General features: G+C 46.1%; 2 protein-coding genes across 3 annotated transcripts; one reads left to right on the top strand and one right to left on the bottom strand.

Annotated features, from left to right (window-relative positions):
- Positions 1 to 4477: 4477 nt before the first annotated feature.
- LOC111080697 lies at positions 4478 to 12820 on the top strand. 2 transcript variants are annotated; one of them, XM_022376473.2, is made up of 2 exons: positions 4478 to 4853; positions 8642 to 12820. In XM_022376473.2, the coding sequence occupies exon 2, from the start codon at positions 9427 to 9429 to the stop codon at positions 10975 to 10977; it is 1551 nt and encodes a 516-aa protein (XP_022232165.1). In that variant the 5' UTR covers positions 4478 to 4853; positions 8642 to 9426; the 3' UTR covers positions 10978 to 12820. The 2 variants fall into 2 exon arrangements, with proteins under 2 accessions (XP_022232165.1, XP_022232164.1); XM_022376472.2 differs by having other exon boundaries at positions 4478 to 4647.
- A 176-nt stretch (positions 12821 to 12996) lies between these two features.
- Positions 12997 to 15914, bottom strand: LOC111080698. Its single transcript, XM_022376475.2, has 4 exons — positions 15483 to 15914; positions 14784 to 15424; positions 13803 to 14724; positions 12997 to 13748 (listed from the first exon to the last, which is right to left on the bottom strand). Exons 1-4 carry the CDS (start codon positions 15781 to 15783, stop codon positions 13156 to 13158), a joined length of 2457 nt encoding a protein of 818 aa, XP_022232167.2. The 5' UTR covers positions 15784 to 15914; the 3' UTR covers positions 12997 to 13155.
- Between the last annotated feature and the right edge of the window lie 1097 nt (positions 15915 to 17011).

The following is a 17011-nucleotide window of genomic DNA, read 5'->3' on the forward strand; positions in this document are numbered from 1 at the left end:
CTGGCTTAGACCCTAACCCACATACGGTCTAGGATTTCGCAATGGCTAATGGCTTGGACATTTTCGCACACTGGGCACTCGCGGATCGGTACACTTTCGGTACTTTTGGGGCTCACGCGGCGGTCATAGCCGAGATTTGGCACAGGCCTGGCTAACGCGTTTCAGATCGCAAGCCTCTGAGAGGGGACGCGACTAATGAGCGTATCTGTTGCTTAAAATCAAGGGCTTCAACATTACACAAACCGAAAACGCACAGATACAATCGCACTCTTGGGAAAATGCACAGCAACACAACAAAACTGGGCCCATATACTCGCACCGAGATCTCTGGTATAGAGGCGGCTGGGGGCCAGGCCAGTCTGTATGTAGATATATTTATGATTATAACCGGAGACGGAGACGTGGACCGAGATGGCGATTGCGATGCCGATGTCAATGGGAACGGAGCTTGAGACAGAGTTAAAGCTAGAGCCACCTCACTGATGAACCACGCTGATGACGAACCGCAAACCAACTAAACTCTGCCACTGCCCGACGCTCTCTCAGAGGTGAACCCGCTGCGATGTCGATGTGGATGTGGATGTGAATGTGGATGTCGGGTCGGTACCTCTGTCTCTGCCTCTGCCTGTGCCTGTGTCGGTATCGATGCATAAGGCCAAAAAGCGAAAAGCTAAAAAGCGCACGAGCAAAACCTTTCGCGCAGTCTTGGCCCAGAGCCAGAGCGGCCAGAGAGTGGCAGCTGCTCAGCAAAGCGGAACGAGGCAGAGACAACGTCGGGAGTCGGTAGTCAGTGGTCGGAGTCAGAGGCAAGTGGCAGTGGCAGTGGCCAGGCAAAGTCGATATCACAGAGCAAGAGACAGAGCGGCAAGTTCTTTTGAATCGAATGAAACAAACTTTATTTAATATTCGTTCGTTTCTCTCTCTCTCTCTCTGGCTCTGGCTCTGGCTTTGGCTCTTACCTTTGACTTGGAGCAGAGCAGAGCTCCTCTCCAGCCAGAGTCAGAGTCTTGGCTTTGGCCTGGCCTGGTCTGAGTCTCACTTTCCGAGGTGGAAAACCTGTTTCCCGTTCCATTTGTTGTGGGAGAGTCGACTTTGCATTTGGTTTGTTTCAATTGGTGGAGACCCCAATGTCGCTCCGCGTATGTGTGTGTGTGTGTACATACACACATACATACATGTGCATGTGCACTCACCCATACATACATAGAAGCGTATGCAAATATTTTAATGTGCGGAACCTCTGGGGAAGGGTGTTATATGGATATGGCCCAACCAGGGGGTCCAAATGGCAGAGATTTTGATATTTCTATCAAAATTAGTATCTCATTTAGTTTTAGCTTAGCTTAGATTTGGGGCCACCATTCCCCCATTTGCTTTCTCAACCCAAATTACGAATACGAACCCAAAAGCCCCTCTGCACACTGGGGATCTGCAAAATAGAGCCATATTTAATTCCCATCTCACTCTCCACCCACTCTCGCGGGGGTTACGGCCAAGCGATTGGTATCCCGCTGGAGATAAGCTTCTAAATTGCATATTGCAACAACTGCTGGCAGCGGCCCAGCCAAGCCCAAAAGACAAACCTCCCAGAAGACGAGAGTCGAGTACGAGTAAGGCCACGCGTAGAGGCCCAATGGCAGCCAGCCCCATCCCCATCCCCATCCACAGTGCAAACAGAGTTCATAATTAAGCGCCAGAATGCCGGGAAAGCCTCTTGCTTCTTACCTTAGATGCAAAATATTTGTTTATCACATCGCGATAATTGCCGCCGGCGCTCGCTTCGGCTTCGGCCTCGGCCTCGGAGTCGTGGCTCCGCGTGGATTTATGCGCAGAGGGGCCAAGCCAGGCAACAGGCCAGGCCAGGCCAAGACAGGCCAAGCCGGCCAGACCAAACGAACGAAAAGGCCAAAAGCAGCGGAGGGGAGAAACCAAAACGCAAGCGTGTGCCGACCGCCTTCGAGACCAAAGACCAAAAACAAAAACAGAGGATGAGCCTGAAGATGAGGACTGAGAGAATGAGGATCAAAGCGTGCCTCGGTGGTGGGTACAAGTTTATTGGCGTGGCGTGGCGTATGTGCAAATAGCCGCAGTTGGAGCCGATTGCCCAGCAGATCGGTCCGCAGTCCGCGGTCCAAGCGAGGATCGACTGCTCCAAAAATGTGGGCGTGTGACACTTGAGCTGCTATCGCCAGAGAATCTCTGCCTAAATGCAGCAAAAGGAGAAAAACAAATTATTGATAAGCAGATCGCTGGTGCACTGCCAGAAACAGCATCAAACCAGTTATTCCATGCACAAGGCATCATGGAGGTTTCTCCCAGTGCATGCTGCTCGCCCAGGTAGGTGCAGTTCGGGACTCGACTCCCTTATCGCAGATGAAGCCCGGCACACGTTGGTCCGGGGCCAGGCTGAATGAAGCACACATTGATGGCATGGCTGTCTGCTGGGTATTGGCTCAACGCCTTTACCCACTCTGTTATGTAAGGTGCCGTTACCGCTGTCGTTGTATGATCAAGTATTAACTTGCAGCAGAAACTGCGGTAGGTATGACGTACTTGGGCATTGTAGTTCATCAGAAGGGAGTGCTCATGCAGCACACGAACTTCACAGTGATTCTTTTTTTTAATCCATCAGCTGTATTATAACATTTCTATATGCAAGCAACATACAAGGTTTAAGGGAACACTCGAAGATTTTGAATTTGAATTTTGTGCGGTAACCAGTGCTGCCAAATCAGCCACATTCAATTTCTTACATTTTACAGCACTGTCACAGCAAGTATCGAAAAGTACTTGGTAGTTACTTGACAACCTTTTGAAAAACTCATCTCTAAGATATATTAACTTAACGAAATTGAACAGTTTATGTTAATAAGAATAGGTGTCAGGACAGGACACATATGATTTCAGATCAGGAACAGAGAACGATTAGCCCATTGTTGATCACCCCAAGAAAATTAAGAACGCAGTTCATTTTAATGCAGTTCAGGTTAAAGATATGGTTTCATTGTTTTTTAAATAAAGAGGAAAGAATCGTTATACAAGACGAATTTATCTACGGTTATATTTCAAGGTTTACCAACTGTTTAATTGGAGCCGGAGTCACTTCAACACACCTTAGGCACCCTTGAGCTAAGTTCGTTTCGATTACCCTGTTTAGGTTACACACCTTGCGTTATTTCGATAATTTTGTTAGTATTTTTCAGTATTTTCTTGTTACCCGTTTTTCCTCGCTAGGCTCTCTAACGATATGTAGGTAGTTTGTAGCAAATGTGTAGTTAGAGTGTAGTTACCATGTAAAATATTAATTTTGCCATTTTAACGAAATTATGCAGCTCACGAGTACAAATAAAAGCCATCAGAACCGGGATATATGTATATATAAAACACAAACATGTGCATTAATAGGTAAAAAACATGTCAATCTAGGATAAAATCATAAATAATGTTTCAATGGAGCTTCGAACAAAACATTTAAAAGAAATAAAGTATACAAATACATTTTTAGCCTATTTACACTGAAATGAGTTACCTATCGATTGTTGAGTTAACTCAATAACTCAGAATTGGCGTCTACACTGACAACAGTACGTGTTTTTAAAAACATTTTATATATCAACCAAATTATTAATATGGACAAAAAAGATTTGGGGCTACATTTCATGAATAGTTCTCAAATTCATTTATTTTCATTCATGTACATACATAAAGGTCCACAAAAATCTCGCTTCTAACGATAAAATTGGCTAAAAGTATTTTTTTTAAATAACATATGTAAATTTATATTTTCCCTTATTTTTCCATGTTTTTGTTGTTGTTGTTTCTAGTGGTGATAGTTCACACAATAGGCGAACAGGGTTAAAATAATCGTAGAATCGAACAAACTCAACTGAAATGTAACCACAGCTACATTTTTTGCCACCACTAGGATCCTATGCTAAACATATGTAAAAAAAACTGATTTTTTCCCTAAACGCAATAGCTCAATAACTCACCCATAGTGTAAACAGGCTATTAGTCAACATTTACGTTTTATGCTTTGGCCGTTTTTGCTTGCACCTTTTTTTGTAATCAATGCAATAAAAAGGACTTCTGAAAACTAGCCAATCTTGTAGAAAATTAACGTATCTATCGGATAAAATTATTTGTTTAGGGCTGAGAGGCCCAACTAGCTAGTAATATTAAACGGAATATCAAAATCGAGGAATATCAACGTTGAATGTCTTGGAAAAAACAATCGATACTATCGTAATAGTATCGGGCTCAAATAATTATTCAAAAACCATTGAAACCTTTGAGGAACTTGTCCATTGTAAAAATTAGGTGCCACCTGTCGATTTGTTTACAAATGTGTCTTCGTATTTTATAGCAGCCAATCCAAACATATCAAAAGCGCAACGACTGTAGCTCGATACTATCATGATAGTCTCAAAACCAGCGATAGTAGAGGCTAGCAGCAAAATATCGATACTATCGTTAGTGTCCTCTTTGGTTTGACACCTCTAATTTGCATTTAAATGAAAATGATTTTTTCATTAAACTAGTGGATAATAAGTCAGTATATTGATTGGAAAATTCAAATATTACACGTTACAGCCAGTGTACGCGTGTGCAAATCAACAAAAAAAAAACCACGCCTCGAGCGAAAAGGTAAATGTGAAATGGGCGTGCTGAGGGAGCAGCAGTAAAGAAAATGGCGTAATCACGCACTCAAACCCAAAAGCAAACCAACAAACGCAACGTAAACGGAATAAACGATATCCAATCAGCCAGTCAGCAATCATTATTGTAAAAAAAACGCCAAAGAATTGAAAATAAAAATGTATTAAACAGTGGAAAAGTGTGAGGAAAGCAGCGTAAGCAACGCTTTTTATTGTGCAGCCATATTTGTTCCGTGAAAAAAAAGCGAAAATGATGCATATAAATGTACATGTTCGCATATATACATATGTACATATAAAGAATTAACTGAAAAAAGAAGCACTTCGTATCAGATCGTCCCGTTGTTCGCAAACACAAGCAGTTTTCAACGCGATTCGATTCTCGTTCAACGTACGTTGATATATAAAAGTACATACATACGTGCTTACACATGAACGTATAAATATATATATATGTATGTGTGTGTATGTACACATGTACTTTCAATATCGCGATGGCATCACAAAAACACGACGCGCACAAACACACGCACGCATGTTCGGACATAGAGACAATATTGTATGTATGTATATGTTTGGTTCGACTGGTTGTGTTGTTGCTGTTGTTGTAAATAGCCGTGAGCGAGCAGAGCGAACACATAAGGGCTGGCTCAATTTATAAATATAAAAAAGCATGTGGCTGCGCAGCGGCTGAGCAGCCAGCGTCGTTGTCCGCAGAGAGCAAGGGATTTTATTACGTCGAGCGTTTCGTTCGGTCGTTGGGTTCGTTTTATATTTTTGGATATTTACACATGTTCATGCATGTCTGCATCTCTCCATTCCATCCATATCCCATATGCATCTCTTTCTCTCTCGCTCTCTCTGCGTGTGAGAGCTGCTGGCTGGCTCCTTGAATGCAACGTAACGGGAAACTGGCGAGTGCAACGCGAGACGCGACAACGTGAAAGGGTATAGCCATGGAAACGGGTGAGGGTATGGGCATAGGGCATGTGGGGACTGCAGAGAGTGCAGCGACAACCGTATTCGATCCCCACCCGCAAAGCGTAGTCCGTAAAATATATTCCACGAAATACTTCCATTTGGTCATAGGGCTTGCCCAGCAACACCAATACATAATACATACATACAGTGCGGTTCGTGAAAATAGTGCTGCCAAATAAAATGTGCTCAAAAGGATACCTGTGCAAATGAAAACCAGTGAAAGCGTTACCTATAAACAAAAAAATGTGAATCCATATGGTACCGGATATTCCTCGTAAACCTCGCTTAAATACCGAATGTGAATCACGTTTGAATGAAAATGTGCTAACGTCACAGCAAATAACTCTGAAACAGTTCCTCGAACATGAGTCAATTGCTTAAAAATTGATTAGTCATTGTTTTACAGATGTCAAACTTAATTAAGAAACTTATCAAGGACATACTTTGCCAATTGATTAGATTGTCGCATTGTCTTCGCTTTTTTCGACTATCCATAGATAAAACAATATACAACAATAAACAGCAGTATAATGTGCCTATACTGTACCTTAGGTACTACCAGCAGAAGAAACTAAAAATATAGAAACTTTTAGTGTCATAAATGCCTCGCATCAGAGCATTACAATCGACTGGTTGAAATTGTACTACCCTTTGTAAGGGTATATACACATTTTCAAACCAAAACTTGTATGCCTACAGCGATTCCAAGGGCTCTGCTCTCCTACAAATTGCTTGATGCCAGCATCAGCGACAACGACGGCAGCGGAATATGTAGTTTCACCCAAGTACAACCAGTTTTTGGCGTTCATTTACGAACGCAAGGCCAAAGTTCACACAAAACAAAGGTTCTCGTGCTATTTGAGCTTGCGTTGCTGCCTTCTGCGGTATCTTATCACGCGGTGTGTGTGTGTGTGTACACTCGCTAAATAATCAATCAGTGCTCCGTACATATCTACAACTTCTTATAATTGCGCAGAAGAATGCACTGGCGGTGGAATTTAATCGACATGGAAAATGAGAGAAGAATGGTATCGATTGTGGGCCATCTGTTTATCCGTTGTAGAAAGCTACAGCAATAACTGTGGATCAAAGTCGTTTACAGCTCAAACGATAAGTGAAAATCTCTATGGACCATTTCTCAAGCAACTAATTGACATATTCATCGATAAGGGACTGCCGCTTGGGTGGAACCAACTGATAGAAGCCAATGAACTGCTTTTCAATGTGACTCGAACTCCCAAGGGCAGCTTTTGCTTGAAACGTGTATTCTAAATTCCTTCATCTCGGCAATTACAGTAAACTGATTAGGGGAATAATTTTGAGTCATTTTGCAAAATCATTTTCATGAAAAGCTGAGCACAAAGCACGACTACACACTACATGAACGTTGGCTATGTTTGCGGGCACATTTGGCAAAATATCTCTAACATTGTCCAGCCTGTCGACTGCTAGACTCATAGCAGGTCTTCCCACATTGAACTTTCGACCCGCTGAAACCGGTGAGACTTTGGCCCCAGCTGCACCTACTTGCGATGCCACAGCTGCAGTCCCTTCGATCAAGCAACGGCGACCCGAAACGACCGACTTTGCAGTAGTCTGAGTCCTTCAGTTGACATCCGCACAGCAACCCCAAACACACAGAGGCGGCACACATATACACGACGTAGATGAAGTGAAACGGATACAATGCCCTGCGGCAGCCGCCGAGGCGGCAGAGCCTGCTTTCTTCCCTTGCTTTAATCGAAAAACTGGAATTTCATCCCCGTCGAGAGCAGACTTTAGTTTTAATTTTATTATAACTGAGAAATCGCAGTAGGACTGCTCTGGCAGGAAACATGCGTATTAAATTCACAATTTCCCAGATGAAAATAGAAAGAGCGAGAGGGGGAGGAAAGCGAGAGAGATAGAGAGAGAGTGGACGAGGAAAACCAGCTTGTAACTGGGAAAACTATTTTATTGAAATGAAATTTATTATGCGATTAGGCGATTAGTTATATAGGTGCCGCCGCCCCGCCCTTTGCCGGGATTACTAGGTGGAGCATGTGCGTGCGCGTGGCCAACGAAACGTTGTCGTCATCGCCCCATAGTCATTCATAGCCGTCGTCGCATTTTTCGAGTCAGATGATAAAGGCAAATACATACACACACGTACTAAATAATCCGGGGATGGGACCGCAACGTTATCGCGGCGCCCTCTGAATAAAAAAAAATGAAAATAATAGAAAAACTTATTATTGGCTTTCCAATCGAAAATAAATCCCAGGAATATACATTTTTGGAGTCGGGACTGTAGGATTACAGTAATTTCAGTGCAGCACTGCATCACCTGCTCTCTTGCATTCTCTCTCTCTCTCTGTGTGTGTGTGTACGCTCTCTCTTGTGCTGTACTTTTGACCCTCCAACCACTTGTTTCGATTTTCGCAAGAAATGGGACCACAGCACACTGACAAGGAGCAGACACAACAAAAACGAAAAGAAGAATGAAAAAAAAAAAAAACAAAAGGTAAACAGAGAAGCGAAGAAGACAGTATAGGCGGTCGGAACGGAGTTGCAAAAATTGCAACTGCATAAAATGTTTAAAATACTAAAATTGCAACCAAAAACTGCACTTGCGAGTAAATGTGTGTGTGTGCTCTCATTTCGTTTTGAAAGAGAATATACACAAAAGGTAGCCACCGACAGACAGGCGGCGAGAAAAGGACGGGCAGCAGACAGACAGACGGGCGGATAAGCCACAGGGCGACCTTTTTTATTTACTTTCTGCTAGGGATTCGAGGGACGAGACCTGAAATCTGAGCATTTGGAACATCTGTTCAGAAAATTTTTGGTTTGTTGATTTCACCAGCCAAAAAAATTATTGAATACATGTTTTCGGCTGCATCTGTGTGAATGTGCAAGTACACATGCACACATACACAGTATGTATACTGCATATAAAAGCACACACAATGCAAAGTGTGAAACAAGACTCTTTTTCACATACCTGCTTTACTTTATTCCAGGTAACGTCGACGACAACGGAATAACTAAGAGCAGCAGCCAGATCCAGCAGCGGCAGCACGAAGCGAGCACGCAGAATAAAGAAACAAGGAAACATTTGCACAGCAAGCCGAGCAACTGCAGCAGCAGCAGCCAGGCCAGGCAGGCAGGCAACGACAAGAAAAACCACTTCAACAAAAGAGGATAACATATTGGAAGTGCTCACACAGACACCCATACAGCTAACCCATACACACACACAGTGGAAAGAGAGACGAAGCATTGTACGTGCCCGATTGACGGTGGGAAAGTAAACCGACATCTTTTTACGAGCAGAGAGTTTTGCAATCAGAAGAAGACGGCAAGCAAGCCTCAGAGAGTGTTCGTTCACAGTTGATCGGGCCAGCCCTTTGATAACGCACAGAGGCAAAGAAAGAGAAGGATAGAGAGAGAGAGAAACCGAACGGCTAACAGTGAGATCTGAGACGGGACAGGTTGCTGTCCAAAACCAAAAACTCGAACACGCACAACGCATTTGGAAACCAAGCCAGGCCCAGCGGAGAGTGCGTGAGCGTTTATGCGTGCGTAATCAAAGCTCCAAAAACTGTGAGAAGGCCCCCTTCGGTCCCCGCTAAACTGCATTTGCCCAGCGTTGCCACATAGCCAGTACGCGTGGGGGCGTAAAACCAGTGCTGGATAGCACTAAGAAAGACACTAGGAACGGAACCAATCCATGAGCAACTAAACGTAAATTCAACTGAAAATCCAGCTAATTGAATAGTTATCCTTATCATATAACAGACTCCAAATGAAAACGATCGTGCTCAGTCCGGACGATCTGCAGAACTTCAACAAGTTCATCTATGACCCGAAGTCAGCCGCCCAGCTGGCCGCCAGTGCGGGGGCGATTGGAGCAGCGGCGGCAGCGGCAGCAGCCGTGCACGGCCAGCAGCCAGGAGGAGCGAACACCACCACAGTGCAGCTAGTAGCCGGCGGTGGCGGCCTTGGCAATCCCACAGTCGTTCCAGTCCCCACCAGCACAGCGCAGACCAGTGCCAATAACCTGATGGCCCTGCACTACTATCTGAAGCATCCGGGAATACAGCAGATGCCCAACGCCACCACGGTCCAGCATCAAATTCAGCACCAGCATCAGCACCAGCAGCAACTGTTGGCTCAGTCGCAGACGCAACTAAAACAGCTGCAGTTGAAGCAGCCCACAATCCACCAGCACCAGCAGCACATAAGCTATCATCATCCGTACTACCAGCAGACGCAGCCCCAGCAGCAGCTCCAGCTGCAGCCGCAGCCACAGATGAGCCACAGCAATCCGCACGCACCGCTGAAAAGCCAGCAAACGCCACAGACACATCTGCCCGTGCACGCACTGAACCAGAACTCCAACTTCTCTGCGGCCAGCTCGAGTACGGGCGGAACAGCCTCCAGTCATGCGCCCACACAGCAGTCGAATGGCTCCAGTGTATCACCCACCATCATCCAAAGGGTCACGGCTGTGGGCGGACCAAACAGCAGTAACATTGCAGCCGCTGCCAACGCTCTACTGCGAGCCACGGCCGCCGGCAATGCCAACACGTCGTCCTCGTCATCGAGCTCCTCCTCCTCTTCCTCGTCGGCGTCGTCAAGCTCCTCGTCAGCCTCTTCCTCCAGCTCAACGAACTGCGCCAAGAAGCTGAAAACAGAGCCCTCACTCTCGCAGTACAATCAGACGGAGCGCCTCAACTTCGCCAACACGTACATCGTGTGGAGCGAGGAGCACTGGCGGCGGGTGGTCTTTCACGACGAGCGACGCTTTAACCTGGACGGACCCGACGGCTTCTCCTACTACTTTCACGACTTGAGGAACTACGAGCGCACTCTGTCGCAGCGGCCGCGAGGCAATTCTGTCTACATCTACCTGATGATCTGTGTGGGTGGGGCCCTCCATCTGGAGGTGTCGTCGGCCAAACTGCGTCCCGAGTCCTGCATCGAGGCCGTTATGCGTGAGCGACCCAATATCATTAGCAAACTGGGTGGCAGTACGGAGTTTGTCCTGCAGGATCACAACTGGATGTCGCATGCACTGCCCACTGCCCAGGACCTGCTCAATGCCGAGGGTCTCAAGACCCAGAAGTGGCCAACCATTGCGCACGACCTCAACATTATGGAGAACATCTGGGGCTGGCTCATCCGGGAGGTGTTCGACGGCGGGCGAAAGTTCTCGCGCAAGGACGACTTGATTTTCCGCATCAAGGAGGCGTGGTCCCGCCTGCCCCTCGATCTGATCACCAACCTGTACAGCACCCTGCCGGAGCGCATCACGGAGTTGTACTACACACAAGGCGTCTACACGAATTGTTGACAACCGACAGAGCAACGTGGACGTGGACGTGGACGTGGATGTGGATGTGGTGGTCTGTTGGCTCCCAGCTCAGGGCACTCCCTTCGGCACAACTTTGCCTGGGAGTGGGAGTGCAGACGGATTCGATTCTAGGACTACGTCCGTCTAAGGCGAACTTTCAAGACCTGATCCTGCTGCCGATGCCAGCACGCCATCCCGCTTGGTCAACTAGGGGGGAGCGGCGTTCCTCTGCTGGATACAAAAATCAATACAGAAGAAGGAAATCTTTATAAAATTCAACTTAACTTTTTGTGTATAGCTTTAAGATGTGTGCAACGGAGCAGACCAGACCCAGACCGTACCGGACGGACCGACCGACGGACGGACCTACGGGAGCGGGACAGAGAGACGCCTGGTTTAAGGTTATACAGTTTTTTAGTTATTTAAAAGAAACACAAAACAAACAAAAAAAGTGAAAGAAAAACAATCGCGCGCGAGGATTGGGCACGCCATGTGTGTGTGGTGACACTGGCAGACACACGAAAAGTGTTGCCATATCGCTTTGTAATTAGTGTTTTTATTCCTCCCTTCCCCCGGTACCCACCACATAAACACACACACAACCACCACCCCCGTAATGTGTAAGGCTTAATTTTAGTTGTCGTTTGCCTCCCTATCCACACCAGCCTAGCCCCCATATCCCCTCCCCACAGAACCCCTATTAAATATACGTATTTAGATTATACATATACATAATTATTAGTTGCAAAACAAATTTATTTGAACTTAACTCCTTTTGTTGATTGTTTTTAGTTATGCAAGCGAGAGAGATAATATTGTGGTAGAGAAGAAAAAGACGCATGAAGAGCGCAGAGGAAATTTATGCAAAGCGAGAAAAGCAAGCAAGATGAAAATGAATAAAATAAAATTGTAACTAAAGTATTATTGTAAGGCATAGTTTTTGTTGTAGCAAAATACGGAAAAGAACTCACGTAAATCTATACAGACAGACAAACACACACACACACACATAAATAAACACACGCAAGAATCCTATCATGTAAAATGTTTACGAACAGAACTTATAAATAAACTAATTATCAATGTAATTAATACATATTAAACGAAAGAATAACAAAACGAATCAAAGCAAAAGCAACTTAGTGTTAATTTAAGATCAAAATAACTAACTGAAGAGTATAGACAACTAGAAATCGATAAAAATCATGCTGAATTCAACCCCAAATACAACCAAGCCCGAACCCAGCCCACTCCACTCCAAATCCTGCCCGCCCCACTCAATAGACCCAACAGAACCCATAGAATTCCAACAAATTTCCTAGTGATGGGGGTGGGAAAAGCACTTTATTTGCCACCGCTAAAGGGCAGCGCTACTGGCGAGTAGCTCCATTCTGGGTGTTTCTGTGCGAGATGGAAGAAATGGATAGTGCACACCCATAAGTACCCATACTTAGCAATACATTGAATGAACTGAACAAAATGAAAGCAACTAATCTATGAAATTATCCTTGAAATAAATACACACATACATATATAATGTAAATATATGTATGTATATGTACCATATGAAACAGTTATCTCTCGATTGTAATTTGGCAGATACGATATGTGAATGTGATTCCGCTCTTGTTTCGCTTTGTGCAATGAACTACTCTGGAAAGGAGAAATCCAAAAGAACTTTATACATGCATAGACACAAATACAGATACACCTACATACGAGCATCATAAGCAAGCAAGCAGAAAGATCAACAAAAGTGGAATTATTACGATTAAATAATAAAAACACGAGAAATGCAATTACCAATAAAAACTACCAGCAAAATACGTAACAAAATCAACAAATCCAAATGAGCTTTTATTCCTTGCGATCGATCATGGGATCGGATTTGAATACAGATAGGCAGTTTCTAATTTTTAAAAGGCTTTATTCAAAATTCGTGTGCGTTATAAAAATTGGCTTCCTGTATATATGAAACTTTCCAATGTGTAAATATCCTCTTGTACATACATACATATCTATTGGCACGGCAAAAGTGTTTGGAGTTGTAAATATCGTTGCATTGAAATCTATTCTAGGCACTTTGAGTCTGTTGCAATCAGTTAGATATTCATTTTGGGGTTACATTATACTTTGTGCTTTCACATTTAAATACTGTTAAGTGGTTTCGTTCGGGGTTCATGGAATGCGGCTGCGTACACAGGTCGGACTGCAAAAGGGCAAGTCCTGCTTGACACAGAAGCGGCCGCCGATCAGCGACTTTGAGCACTGGACACCAGCGCAGACAAAGCACTGGCCGTGCCAGTGGATGTCGCCCCACGCCACACCTTGGTCCGCCGGACCGATGGGCTGCTGGCATTGTCTACAATTGACGGCGAAGAACTTGTCGTAGCACTGCAGGCAGAGCGGCATGTTGGACTTCTCGTCCGGAATGTACTGCTGACCGGCTAGCGGCTCATCGCACTGATAGCAGCAAAAGTGCTTTATGTGGTACGTGGCGCCCTCGGCAGCAGTGTACTCCTTGGTGAAGATCAGCTCGTCGCAGGCCTTGCAGCGTGGTATCTTCAGTTTGATGGCCAGGTCGCGGCCACAATACACCTGTCCCTGGTGGAAGAAGTACACCAAGTCGGCCAGAAGCTCGCGACAAGTGTGGCACTTAAAGCAGCCGGGATGCCAGGCAATCTCCTTGCCAGCGCGCTCCGCCTTGACGGCCACCTCGCCGCAGCCAATGGGCTGATTGCAATCGCCGCAGTTTATGCTGGGCACGGGCTCTAAAAAAGGATGAGCTGTAAGCTTAGATTTGAATTTCCTCTGCATAATCTCACCTCTGGCTGATGGCTCGTTGCCCTGCAGGCGCAACTGCTGGAACTGCTCCGGCATGCCCGCACAATTGGGATACATGTTCATGTCCTCGATGCCTGGAATGGTGGTGAATTTGCCCAGGCCGGGGGTAAGGTCTTCGCTGCCATAGCCTGGGGTCGACGGCTTCGAATGGAAGCCGGAATCGTTGCTCTGGGAAGTGGGCAAATCTCCGTACGGCTTTGCATAGGCAATGTCTCGACTGGCATTGGCCATGTCAGCGAACACCTTGTCAATATCCTCGAGGAGCTGCTCGTCGTTCAGCAGCCAGTCGTGCACCTGCTTGATGGGCTGCAGTAGCTGGCACTTGTCGTGTTCGATTCCTTTGTCCTGGAGGGTGCGGAAGAGACGATCGTAGTACGGAGCATTGGCCACAGCCGATTGGAGCATATGCCTGTCCACTCCGACTTCCTGCAGCTGCCCCTTGGTTGTGGGCGACAGCCCGTTCAGCTGGCTGAGGCTCTCCACGGCAGCTGGCGAGCTGGCAATGATTACGGGCGGAGGAGGGCGTCCGGCACGCACCTCTAGCAGTGCATGTTTCAGCGGCTCCGCTTGTATGATCTGGGCAAAGACCGGATCGCGCTCATAGTCAATGTTGGCCGGCAGACCGCAGTCGTAGACAATGGTGGAGACTCCGCCGAACTTGACACGTCGCATGGGCGTGTCCTGTCGCATTTGGGCCCCGAACCTGGCCTGCACCGGATTCTTGAGCGGCAGCGGAGAGTTGAAGGGAGTAGCTGGCGAGGATTTTAGTGGCGTTACCGCCGTCATGGGCTGCGGACAGATGGTGTTGATCTCTGCCCTGAATTGTGGATTATTCACGTACTCCTTGCGGAACTCGGCGATGGGCCCCAGCTGGGGATCCCTTGAAATGTTCAGGTTCTTCTCCTAAAGGGGAATTCCATTTGAATGAGTTCTTTTGCAGATAGGTTCAAGTATATTCTTACCTGAAGCATGCCCAGCACTTTGTCATAGATGACGCCATGGGTAACGAGACTTTGCAGCGCTGTCTTGCTGATTCCCAGCAGCTTTTCCTTGGTCTGTGCCTGGAGGGCACCGTTTTCATCAAACTGTGTTATCGAGTCGGTCAAGGGCTCCGAGAAGGCCACTAGCAGCTTGGGCTGGGCATTCACCTGGCTGGACAGGGCATCGCTAACCTTCGGATTGGACAGCAGCTCTGTGAGTGTGGCATCAGCCACGGGCGAGAGGCCCAGATATTGCCAGGCCTTGTTGGCCGCTTCCGAGTGGATTGGGGGTGCCACATGCTCAACATGGCCATGTGTCAAGCGGTTGCCAACGCGCACAACTATTCCCTGGCCCACGCACTGCTCGCGAAGCTTCTGCACATACTGCTGCAGCTGTCGGGCTTCTGTTTCGGACAAACCATCGCACAGAGCTGCATCCAGGTCGTGTGGAGGTACCTGGAACTCCAATTGCTGCTTTCGCCTGTGGGCCGCATCGCTACCAGCCACGGGTATCTGGGCAGGACCCAGTTTCTCCATGTAATCCGTGACCACGTCGGGAGCCGCATTCGGTGGCACCCATTCCAGTTGAACCGGCTGGCTGGCAAGGGCCTTGATTTTAATATCTAAATGGGAGTATTTTTTGTACTGAATTATTCACTTTGTTTGCAACGAAAAACTTACATGCTGGCTTGGCCCTTATCTGGCCGAGAATCTCGAATTGTGCCCAGCCGGTGGCGTCATCATCCATGCAAATGTGTTGATTCTTTCGGCACTTGCAGTTGCGACAGACCTTGCGCCAGAAGTGGAGATCCAGTCCCGGGCACTTGTCCTTGCACTCGCTGCAGGGTGCTCCCGCCCCACTCTCATGGCCCAGCTTTGATCGCTTCAGGACATTTTCCGACCGACTGTTTTCCAACTTCGACAGCCATTCAGGTGCTGTGGGTGTTTCCACGCAGGAGTTGGGGCTCTTAGAATCGGACATGTTTGCGCAATTTGTTTAAAGGATTGACTGGCAGGTGACTCATATCCTGGGAGTAACCGGCACCCTCAAAATTTCAGTTGAATACGTTTTTTTTTTTGTTTATAAAAGAAAAGAGCAAGTTCGGTGTGACCAAAAGGCAAAATCCCGACGAACGTGTCACGACATGTCCAAAGCGCGTGCTCATTTATGCGTTTCAATCAACACTTTTTTTAAAATTTGATTTTTTAAAATTATATTTAATATTAATATAAAGCTCATCTTTTACTATTTTACCCAAATATACCGGAAATATACCGGAGGAAAATATTCGAACGAAAATTGAACATAATTTGTTGAGTTACGCGTTACTGCTAAATGTTTTTGGGGTGGTTAGTATAAGCATAAGTCCAACCACACGGGCTATATAATAAATTGGGTCCTTCAGAAGCTCATCATGTGGGTGCAAGTTTATCGCGTACATCATAATTTCGTACACCTTTGGGATCAGGGCCCTGCCCAGGTGCTCCAATCTCCTGCTGTGCACTGCATAGAGTTTTAAGGGATCCGATGAAATGGCGAAATGGCGCTCCATAATCAAATTCATGTTTCGAAGCTCACTGTCGTAAAGTTTTTGTTGCTTCTCGGACGCTGAGTTGTCCAACTTTGGCGCATTTTCCAACTTACTCTTCCAGTCGTCTACTGTATACTTTCCATACAAATAGTCCGTAACATCCGTGAGCTTGTGTTTCGCGAGTCCCTTCTTGAAATGCTCTTTGTCCCATAGAATCGGGAACGCTTCGGAGGCTTCGGGCATGCCAGTCAAGTTTGCAGGACAGTGGTCAGACACTATTGCCAAGAGGTTGTTTGAATATCCCTTTTTGATTACTTGTTTTACTACAAGGTGTAGAGCCGAGTTGATTTTCCTCGAACCTACGCGGGACTCCTGTGTAACTGGCACCTGTCAAAAGGCCAAAAATATATGACTATTGATGTATTAAAAGAGCAGACCAGAGGCAAGGCAACTTACCGCACGAATGTATAAATAATGGAACATAGTGCCCTGCAAGTTGAATGCAGCTATTACAAGTACCTTCCATTTCGGTACGGGTAAAAAAGTCTGCAAATATCAATACATATATTAATTAAAATCAGCCAAACTGAGGGATATATGGGTACATACCATATGGGAAAGATGATACTCGTCTAATATTATTACAAACTTTTCATTTCGAAAATATGTGAGGCACGA

This window comes from Drosophila obscura, unplaced genomic scaffold, assembly GCF_018151105.1.
Source record: "Drosophila obscura isolate BZ-5 IFL unplaced genomic scaffold, ASM1815110v1 contig_151, whole genome shotgun sequence".
Lineage (NCBI taxonomy): Eukaryota > Metazoa > Arthropoda > Insecta > Diptera > Drosophilidae > Drosophila > Drosophila obscura.